This window comes from Eleginops maclovinus, chromosome 20 (assembly GCF_036324505.1).
Source record: "Eleginops maclovinus isolate JMC-PN-2008 ecotype Puerto Natales chromosome 20, JC_Emac_rtc_rv5, whole genome shotgun sequence".
Lineage (NCBI taxonomy): Eukaryota > Metazoa > Chordata > Actinopteri > Perciformes > Eleginopidae > Eleginops > Eleginops maclovinus.
Window position 1 is genome coordinate 1,215,493 of NC_086368.1, and position 13,992 is coordinate 1,229,484.

At 40.4% G+C, this 13,992-nt stretch overlaps 1 protein-coding gene across 2 annotated transcripts; it reads right to left on the reverse strand.

Moving 5' to 3' along the window:
* Positions 1-6,468: 6,468 nt before the first annotated feature.
* LOC134883246 (uncharacterized) lies at positions 6,469-10,216 on the reverse strand. Of its 2 annotated transcripts, XR_010168251.1 has the most exons (3): positions 10,193-10,216; positions 9,350-9,588; positions 6,469-7,286 (listed from the first exon to the last, which is right to left on the reverse strand). XR_010168251.1 is itself a non-coding variant. In XM_063911535.1 (2 exons), the coding sequence occupies exon 2, from the start codon at positions 8,493-8,495 to the stop codon at positions 6,939-6,941; it is 1,557 nt and encodes a 518-aa protein (XP_063767605.1). In that variant the 5' UTR covers positions 8,496-9,048; positions 10,193-10,210; the 3' UTR covers positions 6,469-6,938. The 2 variants fall into 2 exon arrangements, 1 of the variants encoding a protein (XP_063767605.1); XM_063911535.1 differs by lacking the exon at positions 9,350-9,588 and having other exon boundaries at positions 6,469-9,048; positions 10,193-10,210.
* Between the last annotated feature and the right edge of the window lie 3,776 nt (positions 10,217-13,992).

The window sequence follows — 13,992 nt, forward strand, 5'->3', positions numbered from 1 at the left end:
TCTCAAAAGCGCTTGAACAATGTGGCTGTTTGCCACATCCACCAGGAGCATCTTGACAAACTTGACTTAGGGGAGATTTGCCAGTCATTTGTGTCTGCAAATGACAAAAGAGGTCACACTTTTGGAGCCTTTGTATGATCTCTTACTTTTGTTCTAACTGTAAAAATCCTGCTGTAGGCATGATACAGATAACAGGGGAGAAATATGATTATAGGAGAAGATACAGAACATTTAATGAAAGGACAAAAAAAAGGGAAATCAACAATTTTGGGGAAAGGATGGAGAAAGTAAAAGCAAGTCTTTAACAGGTTGTAAGGTTGTATTGAGTTATAGTTTTATGTTCTGCAGGGCACTGAAGAGGGCTAAGTTTGATGGTAATAGGCTCTGAGTAGCCTAGGTACGCATTTTATGTTTCCTCATAACTTTTTTTTCTAGAGATTTTTTGTTGCATGACATTAAAATAGGGCTATATGTTGCCTCAAATTTACCTCATTCTTTTCTAATTCACTCTTTGATTTTTTAAATCCTCATATTTTGCTCTCATTAAAAGAAAATAAAGTGCCAAAAAAGTTGTCAGTGTCAGTCCTCTGTGTATTACACCAAAACATAATAGTAGTCAGTAATTGCAGACCATGCCGGCGCCAAGGAAAAACAATGAAAGAGGGAGATCATTTTGAATGTAAAATGCACCAGAATGTGGGAAATTGAATCTACTTCTTTCAAAATGTTATGGGGGAGGACCCCCCGCAAAAATGTGTCCCCCCCACATTCAAAAACTGCTGACGCCCTTGGCCACAGCTGTGAAACTTTTGTAAAACCTACTGCTGCATCCTTTTATTTAATACTCCTTTTAAAACTTATAAGAGGAGCTTCACTTCGTTTCTTTTAAATCGACTCCTGGGCTTCGATTAAACGAACATTTCTTACAGCACCATACTGTTTGAAAAAGTTGGTCACAGATGTCGCTGACCAGCGTTTCAGCCTCTTCCTCAATGAGTCCACAGATGTTAGTGTCTCTAAGTACCTGGGTGTTGTGATAAGGTACTTTAGTGACACCAAACAGAGAATTATCTCAACATTTCTTGGGCTTGTTGAGTTGGAGGGAGGAGATGCCAGATCTATAGCCCGAGCTGTTGTTGCTTTCCTGGAGAAGTGCTGTCTTCAAAAAGAGAAACTCCTGGGGATAGGGACTGACAATGCCTCTGTTATGACAGGGATTAATAATGGGGTCCATAAAGTGCTGAAGGAGGAGTATAGCCTCAAAGATCTGGGTTTAATTCGCTGTGTGTGTCATTCTCTGCAGCTTGCTGTAAATCATGCGTCCAATGACACCATCCCCCGTAGTGTGGAGTATTTGGTACGGGAGACTTATAAATGGTTTTCAGTGTCTCCAAAACGCAGGCTTACAAAGCAATATTTGAGACCATCAACTGTGGGGAGAAACCCCTACAGATCACTAAGGTGTGTGCCACATGTTGGCTCTCCATAGAACCGGCGGTTTCCCACATTTTGGATCAGTGGGAGGCACTTAAACTGTGTTTCGCAGTCACCAAGTCAAGTGAGCACTGCTACATGGCTGAGGTTATATACTCCATGTACAGTGATCCTCAAAACATCCTGTATCTGACTTTTTTGAAGTCAGTGCTAGGCGAGGTACAGTTGGCCATCAAGGCTTTTGAGGGAGAGCAGGTAGATCCTCTGAAACTTCTTGACAGCTTGTAGCCTGATCAAGTCTGTGAGTAGCAGGGTACTCAATCCACTGGCCAATATTGATGTCCTCAAAGAGCCAACTGATGGATACATCAGTCCGAATCCGTACCTCGGTTACCTTTTCGAGTCAAAGGCACCTGAGCTCCACCTTGCGCCTGAGGAGAAGAACAATGTCCGAAAGCGGTGTGTAGCATTCACCATCTCCCTCACTAAAGAATTGAGAGTGAGACTGCCGGACAACATGGAAGCGTTGCAGTACATGTCAATTTTCAATGTGGAGGAAACTCTAAAGCACAATAAGAGCCTGGAATAAATTGAAAAAATAGTCAAGCTCCTTGGCTACTCTCCTGCAGAAATAGACAAGATTGTCCAGCAATGGCGTGCCATCCATCTTAGCAAGTGGAATGAAACAAAAAACACAGTGGGCTTCTGGAGTGAGGTTTTGAAGTTCAGGAATGCAGCGGATATCAGAAAAACATAAGGTTAGAAACTAAACCAGGGTCACGTGATGTCATCACCCTGAGCAGTCGACCGTTGCTGAGCTCCCTCTGCTACTGAGCCATATCTTACTATTCACCTCACTTTAAAAAAGTTATAACCTTAAAAAATGTTGCTTAACAGCATCCAGATAACATGCCTAATACTAAAACCTCCAAACTTGCAGTAAACAAGTCTGCTGAAGAACCAGTAGCGAAGCCGACCGTGCCAGCTAGCATGGATGCTACACCACCTGGTGTGGATACAGAAGCTCTTGCTATGGAAATATCAGAATACGTGGCTGAGAAAATAACTACGATGATGGACAAGAGGTTTGGAGATCTCTCAGACACATTGGACAATATTACAACACGACTGGAGTCCAACACAAAGCGCATCACCGAGGCTGAGAGCCGTGTGTCGGAAGCGGAGGACAACATGTCGGCCATGGAGTCCAGGTTAAAGGGCTTGGAGACCAGAGTGTGCGCCCTGACGGAGAGGAGCATTGATATCGAGGGATGTAGCCGCAGGGACAACACACTGCTGAACCTGGAGACCAAGCAGGGCATCATTAAAATTGACCGTGCCCACAGGTCCCTGGCCCCGCCAAAGCCCAACCGGTCCCGCGCAGTGATTATCAAGCTGCACAACCCGAGGGATAAGATGAGGATCCTCGCCGCGGCCAAGGAGAAAGGACAGGTAATACATGAGGGACAGACCATATTCATCCGACAGGATCTGGCCAGTGGAGTCAAAGAAATGAGACGTGCGTTTAACGGAGTTTGCCCACGACTTATTGTCATCGACATACGGTTTTCCATGCGCTTCCCCGCTACTCTGAGCTTCTCTCACGGAGGGAAAAGTCACTCTTTTCACTCACCGAAGGATGCACTTGCCTACCTGGACGGACTAAGCTGAGCTAGAGGTGATGTAACATTAAGAAACAAAACGAAAGAAAACTTATATTTTACTCATTGCAGACACTATCAGACCTTTTATAACTTATGAAAAGGTATGCCATGTTAGATAAACTTTGTGTGGTTAAGTTAATTCTTGGTTGCTCTCTTTGTTTTTGTTTTTAAATATGTTCCCTTCTTGCTGCACTTTGCAACAATTAACGTTGATGAAGGGCTCATGTTAAGCTGGTTGCTAAAATATAACCATGTTAGTTCATATGGTTGTGATCTTCCTAGCTCGTGGTGAGCGGGGGAATGGAGAGGACTTTTTTTGTCTTCTCATTTCTTCTTTCTTTCTCTTTCAGTGATGTTCTTGCTCGGTTTCACGTGCCCCGCTAGTTTCTCAACGGGCCACACTGCTGGCTCATTCTGGGATAAGGAGTGGTGGGGGGGTCGGGGAGGGGGGGTGTTCTGGGGATACTTTAACTGGGTGTTTGCTGGGATTTCATCGTTTGGGGATGAATACTCTGTTCAAGTTGTTCTGCCATCTTTATTTATTCATGCCATCATATATCTGAAGTCATCCATAAGATATTTCACAGAGCTGTCCATTTCTCTGCCTGTCTGTGGTGGAAATATTGAGCCCCTCTGCCATGTCACAAAGCTCTCTGCTAGATTACACAACATTTTATGTTTGACTTTTATCATGTTATGAGCGATCTTAAGATAGTTTCCCTTAATGTTAAGGGGTTCAATAATGTCATTAAAAGGCAAAAGATCCTCGCTTTTCTAAAAAAGGAGAAAACACAAATAGCTTTATTGTCTGAAACTCACTTAAATGATTTGGAACATCTCAAATTGAGGAGGTCCTGGGTGGGTCAGGTGTTTTACTCATCCTATAACACAAATAGCAGAGGTGTAGCCATATTGATCCACCGTAGTCTCCCATTTACTTTAGAGAAAACCATAAAAGATAATGATGGCTATGTCCTCATTTCAGGCTATCTTTATGTGGAACAGATTCTCATAGGTTGCATATATGGCCCAAATTCATATGACTCTGCCTTTTCCCCTAAGCTTTTATCTGAGGTCTCATCAGTATCGACCCCATAGCCTATGTTGTATTGGGGGGTGATTTTAACTGTGTGCCTGACCCAAGCCTTGACTAGTCCCCACCTAAATCCAGCCCAATCCCTCGGAAGAGCCTCAGGCTGAAAGAGTTCTGCCATGACTTCAGGGGTGTAGTGGGCGTTGGACGCGGGGGTACGCCGTCCACCCACTTCTCCCGACGTGATATATAAAAAAATAATAAATATAAAATAGCTTAGGCTACAACTAAAAAAAAAAAAAAAAAAAAAAATAGCTTACAACTCAAATGTAAATCCGGAGATATTGGCAATGGTGAGAACAACCTACATAGGCTACATAAGACATCCCCAGTATCTGTCCGTGACCTATATTGGCTACGACATGAACATAACATGAACATTCGATAATCGTCATCAACCTGACACTTAAAACAAGACAAAAAAAAACAACGAGAACGTGGATGTGATGAAGCTGAATATATGTATGGCTTTTTGGGTGGGTGTGTGTGTGTGTGTGTGTGTGTGTGTGTGTGTGTGTGTGTGTGTGTGTGTGTGTGTGTGTGTGTGTGTGTGTGTGTGTGTGTGTGTGTGTGTGTGTGTTTGGGGGGTGACGTCACAAATAGCGTACCCTCACTTAAAAAATCCCCACTACACCACTGCATGACTTAGAACTGTTTGACACTTGGAGAATGACCAATCCCAGGGAGAGAGATTACACCTTCTTTTCCAATCCCCATCAGACATTTTCAAGAATTGATTTCTTCCTGTCATCCAGAATGGTTCTAGATAGGGTGAGGGAGTGCTCAATTGGCATATGTTCACTATCTGACCACTCTCATGTAAGTTTGAGCATCTGTCCTCCTTACACTGATCCCTCCTCTCGCCATTGGAGGATGAACCCCTCTCTCTTGAGCAGTCCACCATTCATTGAATATATTACTGAACAGTGGAATGTTTTCATTGCTACTAATAAGACTCCAGACGTCAGCCCTTCTCTGCTGTGGGAAACAGCTAAAGCCTGTCTTAGGGGGAGTATTATATCGTATACCACAGCTCAGAGAAAGGCTGCTATGAAGGAACAACTTAGCTTAGAAAATACAATACAACAGCTGGAGGTACAATTTAAGAGTGCACCCTCTAGATTTCTGTCTAAAAAATTGGAAGCAGCTCGTTCAGCCCTAAATCAGCTGTTAACTAGAAAGGCTGAGTCAGCTATCTTTTTTGCAAAACATAGGCTTTATGAGTCAGGAAACAAACCTGGTCATCTTTTAGCAAGATTGGCTAAAGGTAGAATGGAGGCAAATACGATTCAGTCATTGCTAGATGACAATCAGGTCAGACATTACAAAACCAAAGACATTAATAAAATAATCAGGCAATTTTATCAGAAGCTTTACTCATCTGAATGTGAGTTGGGTCATTCCACGAAATCAGTACATTTTCAACTTTGAGATTTTTAAATATAAAATCATTTGTGTCACCATTTTTTAAATATTTATGGAAAGAAGATATCTTAAAGTGACAATAAATGATATGGTGCCATCTCAGGCTATTTATTTAATTTATTTTATGACACGTTATCTACTTCATGAAGCAATTTATATGTCAACCCTGTTACGGACAAAATGGTTATCATATTAAGTATTTGGAATTCGAATTGTGTAAAAGTCTACACATGTTTGAGCAGTATTTCAGTCCCTCTTTTCACTGGGATTATTTCAGATTATGAATATGTTTTTAAACATTACATTTTATCATTCAGATGACCAAGAACATCTAAATTTTAAAAGGAGACCACATATAAATTAAGATATTTTTATAAGAGAGGTATTGAGTAAAAGGTATTTTCCAAAGCATTTTACAGTCTTAATTGGAATGGTTATACCTGGATGGCCCTTTTAATTGTCATTTTTACATTTTTATCAAATGAATGACAGCAACAGGACTGACATATGAAGTAACAGGATTGACAAGAGTAACAGGGATGATGAGACGCATTCTTCAGCACACATATTTTTATCTTTTACTGCATTTATTATTATTGTTGTTATTACTATACCTTATAAATATAAGTCTTTTAAATTGCAGTGTCATGGAATTTACGTATTTATATTAGTGAAGCACGTTGAATTCTAAGAAATTGTATGTTTTGAGGGGTTTGTAGTCGGGATCATGAATCCCAGACAAAGTTCTTTTTGCGGGTGTTTGGTTTCTTTAACATTACAAGGTGAGGTTCTGTTGTCACCTTACGGCTCTTGTGTCATTGAATCTAGAACATACACATCATAAACAAGAGATTTAGAAGAATGTTACTTTAATTTAAACTGATCCTCAGTACACTGGTCAGAGAAATCAACTGGCAACATTAAAACCAGACCATGAAGACCTATCTTACATCACAAGTCTCTCTGAAGTAGGTATCAAAATTCACATTTAGATAGATTAGGTAGAAGGTAAAAAAACGTTAACACTTATCACACATTACATAACTCATTGAAGATAGAGAACAGCCATACAAATCATGACATATGAAAGTGTATCATCTTCACATTAAAACTGGAAACATACCTTACCCTTAGGCAAGGATAAAAGTAAATGCATACACATCTGAGAACTTTTGGCAAGTGTATAACCTTTGTGTAACAGAGACAAACAGCTGTACAAACATATTAGAAATTAAAAGGAGGTAGTGCCATAGGAAAATAACTGCACAAATGAATCCATCCCTTGAATGTGCATATCACATTAAATGGAGAAATATATAATTTTACTTCTTTGTAAGATCCAACCATGTATCGCTCTGGATCGCAACATGGCGACCAGTGATTGGTAGTGGGGCTGGGATGAAGCAAAGTACATCGTCATGGAGGTACCAGATAACATCCTCATGACTGGGCCAGTAGAATTTATTTGGCCCTCCACAGTGCATACATTTGACCTGGATTGCCGTGTCATCTGTTGCAGTGACTATCCCAGGGTAAATGTCACCATCATATCTGACCATACACCACTTTCCAATGGTGTCTGTCCTGGTCCAATCAACTGCGGGTAGGCTCGGTGTTTGGTCGGGCAGAAAGGTGAAGGCCCAGGAACCAGGGCACTGGCACTCAAGCCTCTTTGTGGTAGCTGCACACAAGCAACTGACATCACGGCAGATCAGGGTACCGCTATCTTGTGTCACGACCTGATGCAGGCGCATTGTTGAAGGGACTGGTGGGATGTTCGGTGGCATGGCCTGAATTGCCTTCTCTATATCCTCCTCTTCCACAAAAAACAGCTTGATGGAGGTTTCGGTTCTGGCCAATGCTGAAAACAAAGACCTTGCATCTGGAATATCACTGCCTTTGCTGACAAGGTCATCTGCAAGTCTCTTTAATACACCTCCAACTCCATCAGGGGCGCCCTTACCGTGATTGGCCTCAAAGAAATTCCAAGTGCCCTTTCCAAAGCCTCTTTGGTACAATTCCGTGCAGAAGAGGTAGAAATTACCACGTTGGCGGTACTGTGAGCAGGGCCCATCACTAAGCAAGTGAAGCACCTTCACCGTGGGGTGCTCTTGCTTGATGTAATTCGTAACAGGCCTGAGATGTTCCCAGATTGCAGCAGGTCCTTTCTGTCGGGACGGGGACACAGTGCTGAAACAGATTGGTTTTGCAATTGGACCTAGATAAAGCACACCTGTATGAAGAGTGGCTTGTTGGTGGGATGCGCCGACGTGGACAGCTTGAATCTCGGAACTGTATTTGCACCCATAATTCTCGGAAAAATCCACATGAATTATGCACTCATCAGGGGACAGCTCCTTTTTCAGTGCTCGGCTAAAGGCAAACTGTTGTCTGATGTTAAAGACGTGCCTCTTGAATTTTGACAGCTGTTCATTGAAAAGGTCAAGGAGGCTTTCCAGTGTCCCCTCCATCTCTTTTTTAATCGTCATTTTATATGACACAGTTTCTGAACACTTTTTTTCCTCCGTTACCCACTGTGAGTATGAGACCAGGGTTGTGGGTTCATACGGTGTAATAATGGGGAAGTTGTTCAGCTTGCACTCATCACATTGGCCGTACATACAGTCCTTTTTGCGGGGGTCACATACAACATGTTCTACCAACTCCTCTGTGTTACAGTATGTTAGTAGCTTCAGGTGGTAGAGCTTGTTTGTGATGAAGCCAAGGTTTTCATGCATCTTGCACAAACAGGTTTCTCTCTCAGACAGGGTTGGGGTCACCACCCAAAACAGACGCAAGTGACAAAATAAAGAGTAAGAAACCCTTCTTTCCGGATATTCAGACAAGAACTTCCTGTGTGCATTTACCATTGTGTCCATTAGGAATCGTTTCTGCTTTTTAAGTTTGTTCTTTGTCTTTGTCTGCTTCCTACCAGTCGTCAAACGGCTCACGTCATCCCGTTCAAAGAACAACTTCACACAATTCTTGATTTCATCAGCTGTCCGGGTGTTTCTTTTTCGTTTGAATGTGAGTGGGTCTTTGTCAGAGTGTTTCCACCTTCTTCTTGAGAAGCCCAAAAGTGTTTCTGCATACTTCTGGAGCCTGTACTTCCGTACTATCTTTCCCCCTGCACATATTTTTGCAATTAATTGTTTCTCTTTCTCACCATTGGCTTTACGATACCGGTCACTGAGGTCTTTAGTAAAGGCAGTGTGGAAAAGGAGACGTTTTCTGACCACTTTGGGCAAAGGTCGGAACTCACGGTTTATCTTGGATCTTGGAGACAGTTTTTTTTTCAGCAGTCTTTGGTATCTTCTCTTGAATTTTTCCTTCTCTTTACGTTCCTTTTGCAGGTGTTTTTCTAGACGCAGAAGCACAGAATGTAATTTCTTCTGGTGTTTTTTTGCTCGTTTTCTTCCTGAACTGCGTTGCCTGAAAAATAAGCAGAAACACAAAAATTGACCTTGATATTGCTACTCAGACTCATCTGGAATACATACATTTTGAAATGTACTTGTTCTAATACTCTTCATCTATGTACAGTATGTTAGGCCTATATGTATACCTGCATGTACACCTGCACTACACTATCTGTGTAGCCTAGGTATGGCTTGTGTATACCTTATAGTGACATATTATTTTACTGTTCTAACCTTGAAGGACCAGCTTCTTCTTCATTTGCCTGAGCTGATTCTGGGCTCACTGGAGGTGTAGATAAGCTGCTGAGTGCAACAGTAGCTGCCTTTTTTGATGCCCTGCTTTTTGCTTGGGCTTGCCTCCATTTTCTCCGCTGTAACCTCTGCTCTCTCTCTCTGCACTCCTGTATTGGTTTCTTCCTCCCCTGCTCTATGTCCTTCCTCCATTTCTTCTTTTCCCATTCAAGGTACTTTTCCCTTCTTACTGGATCTTGGTCTCGGCGAGCGCGATAACGCCTTTGTTTCTCTGCTGAACTTAATGGCATACTAATAACATCTGTAAAAGTGTATTAAAGTATAAATATAAACAATATATTCAAAACATTATTATTACATTATCTTTAGCTAGCAAATAAGGCAGCAACCTGAGTAGTATCACCTTTATTCATTAAATATTAGATGCATATACTAACAAATGTTACTAAGACTGTAATAAATGCTCATATGCCACCCACACAGCATAATATGGGTATCAGCTCAATGATACAGACAAGGTTACTTTTAGAAATGTTAGCAATTTATCTAAATCAACTTTTTAAACTACTGTATGTGACATTCAGTACGTGTGAAACCTCATCAATGTCACTCCTGTTACTTAGATGTCAAACCTGTTACTCTGGAAAAGTAACAGGACTGACAGTAACAGGGTTGATGGTTTTAAGCTAATTTGCCCCTAGCTAGCTACTGTTGAAGATCACAAGAGCAGATTTCATACAGTTTGAAAGGATATTCCTTGTACATATGGTAAATATCAAGTTATACAAATAATAATTTTAATTAATATGTAAAAAATTGGTAACAGTATTGACGCTGTATGATGTCCCCACCCCAACAATCTTATAAAACAACAAAATTGTACATTAAAGAAGAGAGAAACTTACTTGTGTTTTAACTCTTGAAAATCCTCTTCCTGTTAATGATGTCACTTCCTGTAAATGATGTCACTTCTGGAATGTGCCATTATTTTACAGGGGTTTTTCGGTGTCAGTAACAGGGTTGACTTGAAATCAGGGGACACTGATAAAATCATTTAAATTTGATAAAGATCACATGTGTTCATGCTGAAATCATTGCTTAACAATGAGATCACTTTTAGATCAATATACAAATGTGTATTTTGTATCATTTTTCCAACAATTTACAATTTAAAAGACCTGCTGAAAAATAACTTTCATAGTGAGGGACAGGCCAAAATCCCTGCCTTATGAATATAAATGCAAATTTAATTATGGAAAATGATATTCAATGTACTTAAATTTAAGGTAGTGTTGATGATAGAAGACATACTACTGTTGTGTTTTTAAAAGTATGCCTGTATTTGGTATAATAGTGATTTTATGACAGATTATTTCTCTGGGACGCAAAATGTACCAATTTCACGGAATGACCCAGTTATCTGGGGGGAAGAGGAGGGAATTTCTTGATAGGGTGTCCCTCCCATCCCTGTCAGAGGAACAAAAGGAAAAATTAACTGCACCAGTGACTGAGGAGGAGGTCCGTGCAGCCATAGCATCCCTCAAGGGTGGAAAGACCCCGGGACCTGATGGGTTTTGTCCGGAGTTCTACAAGAAATTGAGTCACCAGATAGCTGGACCGCTTACTGACATGTATTTGGATTCTTTGAGGATTGGTCATCTCCCCCTGACACTTAATCTAGTAAATATCACACTTATCCTTAAGAAAGATAAGCCACCTGCTATTTGTGGCTCATTTAGGCCCATTAGCCTTATTAATGTGGACAGTAAGTTGTTATCCAAACTGCTTGCAGCAAGACTGGAAAAGTTCCTGCCGTCTCTAATAAATCCGACCAAACCGGATTTATACAGAACAGGCTCTCCCTCACAAATGTGAGGAGATTATTGATCATCATACAGTACTCAAGTCAAACAAATCATAGAGGACTTGCTGTATCTTTAGACGCTGAAAAGGTGTTCGACAGGGTAGAGTGGGAATATTTATTTGATGTACTGGGGAGGTTTGGGTTGGGAGGAGAATTTCTTAAATGGATTAAGATACTCTACAACTCTCCACAGGCCAGCGCGGAGGCTATTAGACAACACAAAGATGTGCATGGGATGACAGTAGGGGGGACAACCCATAAAATTGCACTTTATGCTGATGACATTCTGTTGTTCCTGACAAAGCCTGACATATCGATACCAACCATTCTCTCTATTATTCAGGAGTTCAGTTCCTTCACAGGCTACAAAATAAACTATGGCAAATCAGAGGCCATGCCATTGGGTAGCTCATTTGATCTGCACAGCAAATTAGGCAGTGTACATTTTACTCTGAAGGAGTACATTTAACACCGGGTTCTGTGTTTATGTGTGTCCAAGTGTAGAGAGTACATTATACACCGACACCAGGGTACATTTTTTTACACTTAAATAGAGTTCATTTTTAACCCTGATAGTGTTCAAATGTACTCTAGCACAGGCATTGTTTCACACCAAAAGAGTACAATTTAACTCAGATTCAGAGTTTAATGTACACTTTACGAATAACACATTCAGCAGTGTATTATACTCCATGGGAGTTCATATTACACAGTCAGTGTTTATTTGTACACAAATAATGTACTTACACTGACAGAGTTAAAATTACTCCAGAAGAGTTCATTTCAAACAGGGGCTGTTACCAAAACTCTGTAAATAACTTAGTCGCTTTCGATAAAAGTGTCAGGTAAGTGTAATGTAATGTAACGTAGCATAACACCATGTTGAAATACACACCTCCAGTGCAGTGTAATGATATATATATATATAGAAAAAACCCTTAATGCTGGCTGGGTCAAATGTTTTTTTTATTTTTTAAATCAATGCAGGAATGTTACAGTAAACATTAAATTCATTTCAACACAGCAATATCAATCTATACAAACACATCATACCCATTTCATCTTATTACTTTACAGGAATTACTTTACAGGAATGAAGATGCTCAGTAAACCCCACCATTTCAAAATCATTTCAAGTGACAAAATGCAACAATTTCATTAAATTCATTTACACACAGCAAAACAAATCTATACAAGTACATGCACAGGAACAATAAAATATTCATCATTTAAACCATAAGCCATCTGTAAATCAAATGGTTTGAAAACTTTCAACGCATCAAGTCTTAACAGAGAGGCATCATAACCATTTCCTCTTATGACTTCATAGGAATGAAGATGCTCAGTGAACCCCACCGTTTGAAAATCATATAAAGTAAGAAAATATTCCCCTGAAAATGAGACAATTTCATTTATTTCACTGAAAATGGGTATACCCTCCTCTACTTTTGAACACACAAGAAGGCCAGGGCGATACTCTGTTCCGAAAGATGTAATCCAGGACACAACATCTATTAGACCGTTTATGTCAATATGCAGACTGTCTGCAATCAGGTCTCCATTTTTCAAGTCACCAACAGTAACGCTTTTTGTTGGGCCACACGTAATACCTTTCAAAGGCTCCGATGCCCAATGGTATGCAATTGTCATTTGATGTTTCTGAGCTAAACATTTGGTTATGTTTTTGAAATTTTTCACAGTGTTCTTAAAAAAACGATGTTTGGCTTCAAATCTCATCCCCCAAAAGTGAATAAGAGGGCCAATTTTCCGAATAGCGCTTGGATAATGAATTAAAAAGTGCTGCTTCGGTATAAGGTTCCGATGAGGGTACAGCTCTTTAAACAGTTTATGGTGGTCAATAATCAAGTGCTTGAGGCAAACAGTCATGCCCTCTGTTATGACTGGTGAAAACACAAGATTGATAATTTGAAGTAACAGTAGCAAAAGTCTCCAGTGGTCATTACCTTCAGGCACAACATCTCCAAATATCAAAGGCACGTTTCGAATCAAGCAAAATGTTTGAATGGCATTAAGACCAATTCCATTGCCAATCTGTTCAAGATTTAGTCTGCTGGGACGATTCTTCCTTTCAAGATATCCATAGTTAAACGCATATACTCTTTCAGCTATATTTTGATTTGATAGGATTTTTGTTTCTGCAAGGTATCCAAACAAGAGTTTCAATTCAAACTGTCCCACTCCTTCCAAAATATCATGCATGAGGTCGACAACATAATTATCAACGACACTGAAGTACTGCAATTCATCTAGCACACAGGTTCTCTTAACCCCAAATGAAGATGCAACTGTGGGATCTTGTATATCACTACAGTGTTTAGCATGTAGGACGTGGTTGCGCAATTTATTTGGGTAATCATCAGTAAAAAGTCCTTGACACTCATTTTTATCAGCTATACAAAAACGGCAATAATATCTGGCGCTGAAGGACTCAACAAAACCAAGGACTGTGTGCAGTCCCAAGTTATCGCCAGTGAATTGTGCAACTGTCCCATATATCTGCTGATCAGAGAAAGGAAGATTGATTCCTGTAGACTCCAGGACTTTAATGTCACGTACAATAGGCTCCAGGATAGCATTCATGCCGTATTTTTTAATGTCCTGACTGTGGAATAGTGCCACAAGGTGAATATTTAAGAGCGCAGAATTAACCTTTGGAGTGAAGTTTCTAAGAATAAAGTAGATACCACCAACTTTATGAATACCATGTTTCGAGCCCAGAGCGTTAGCTGTCTCGAACTCATCGAAAAACAGCTGAATTTGGAGAGCTTTTTTATTTTTGGAGAAGAGGGGATGATTTTTATAATAGCTGCCATCACAAAA

Bases quoted from the DNA above. Each gene is read 5' to 3' on its own strand.
- LOC134883246 (XM_063911535.1), bottom strand. From the start codon at position 8,495: ATGGACACAATGGTAAATGCACACAGGAAGTTCTTGTCTGAATATCCG.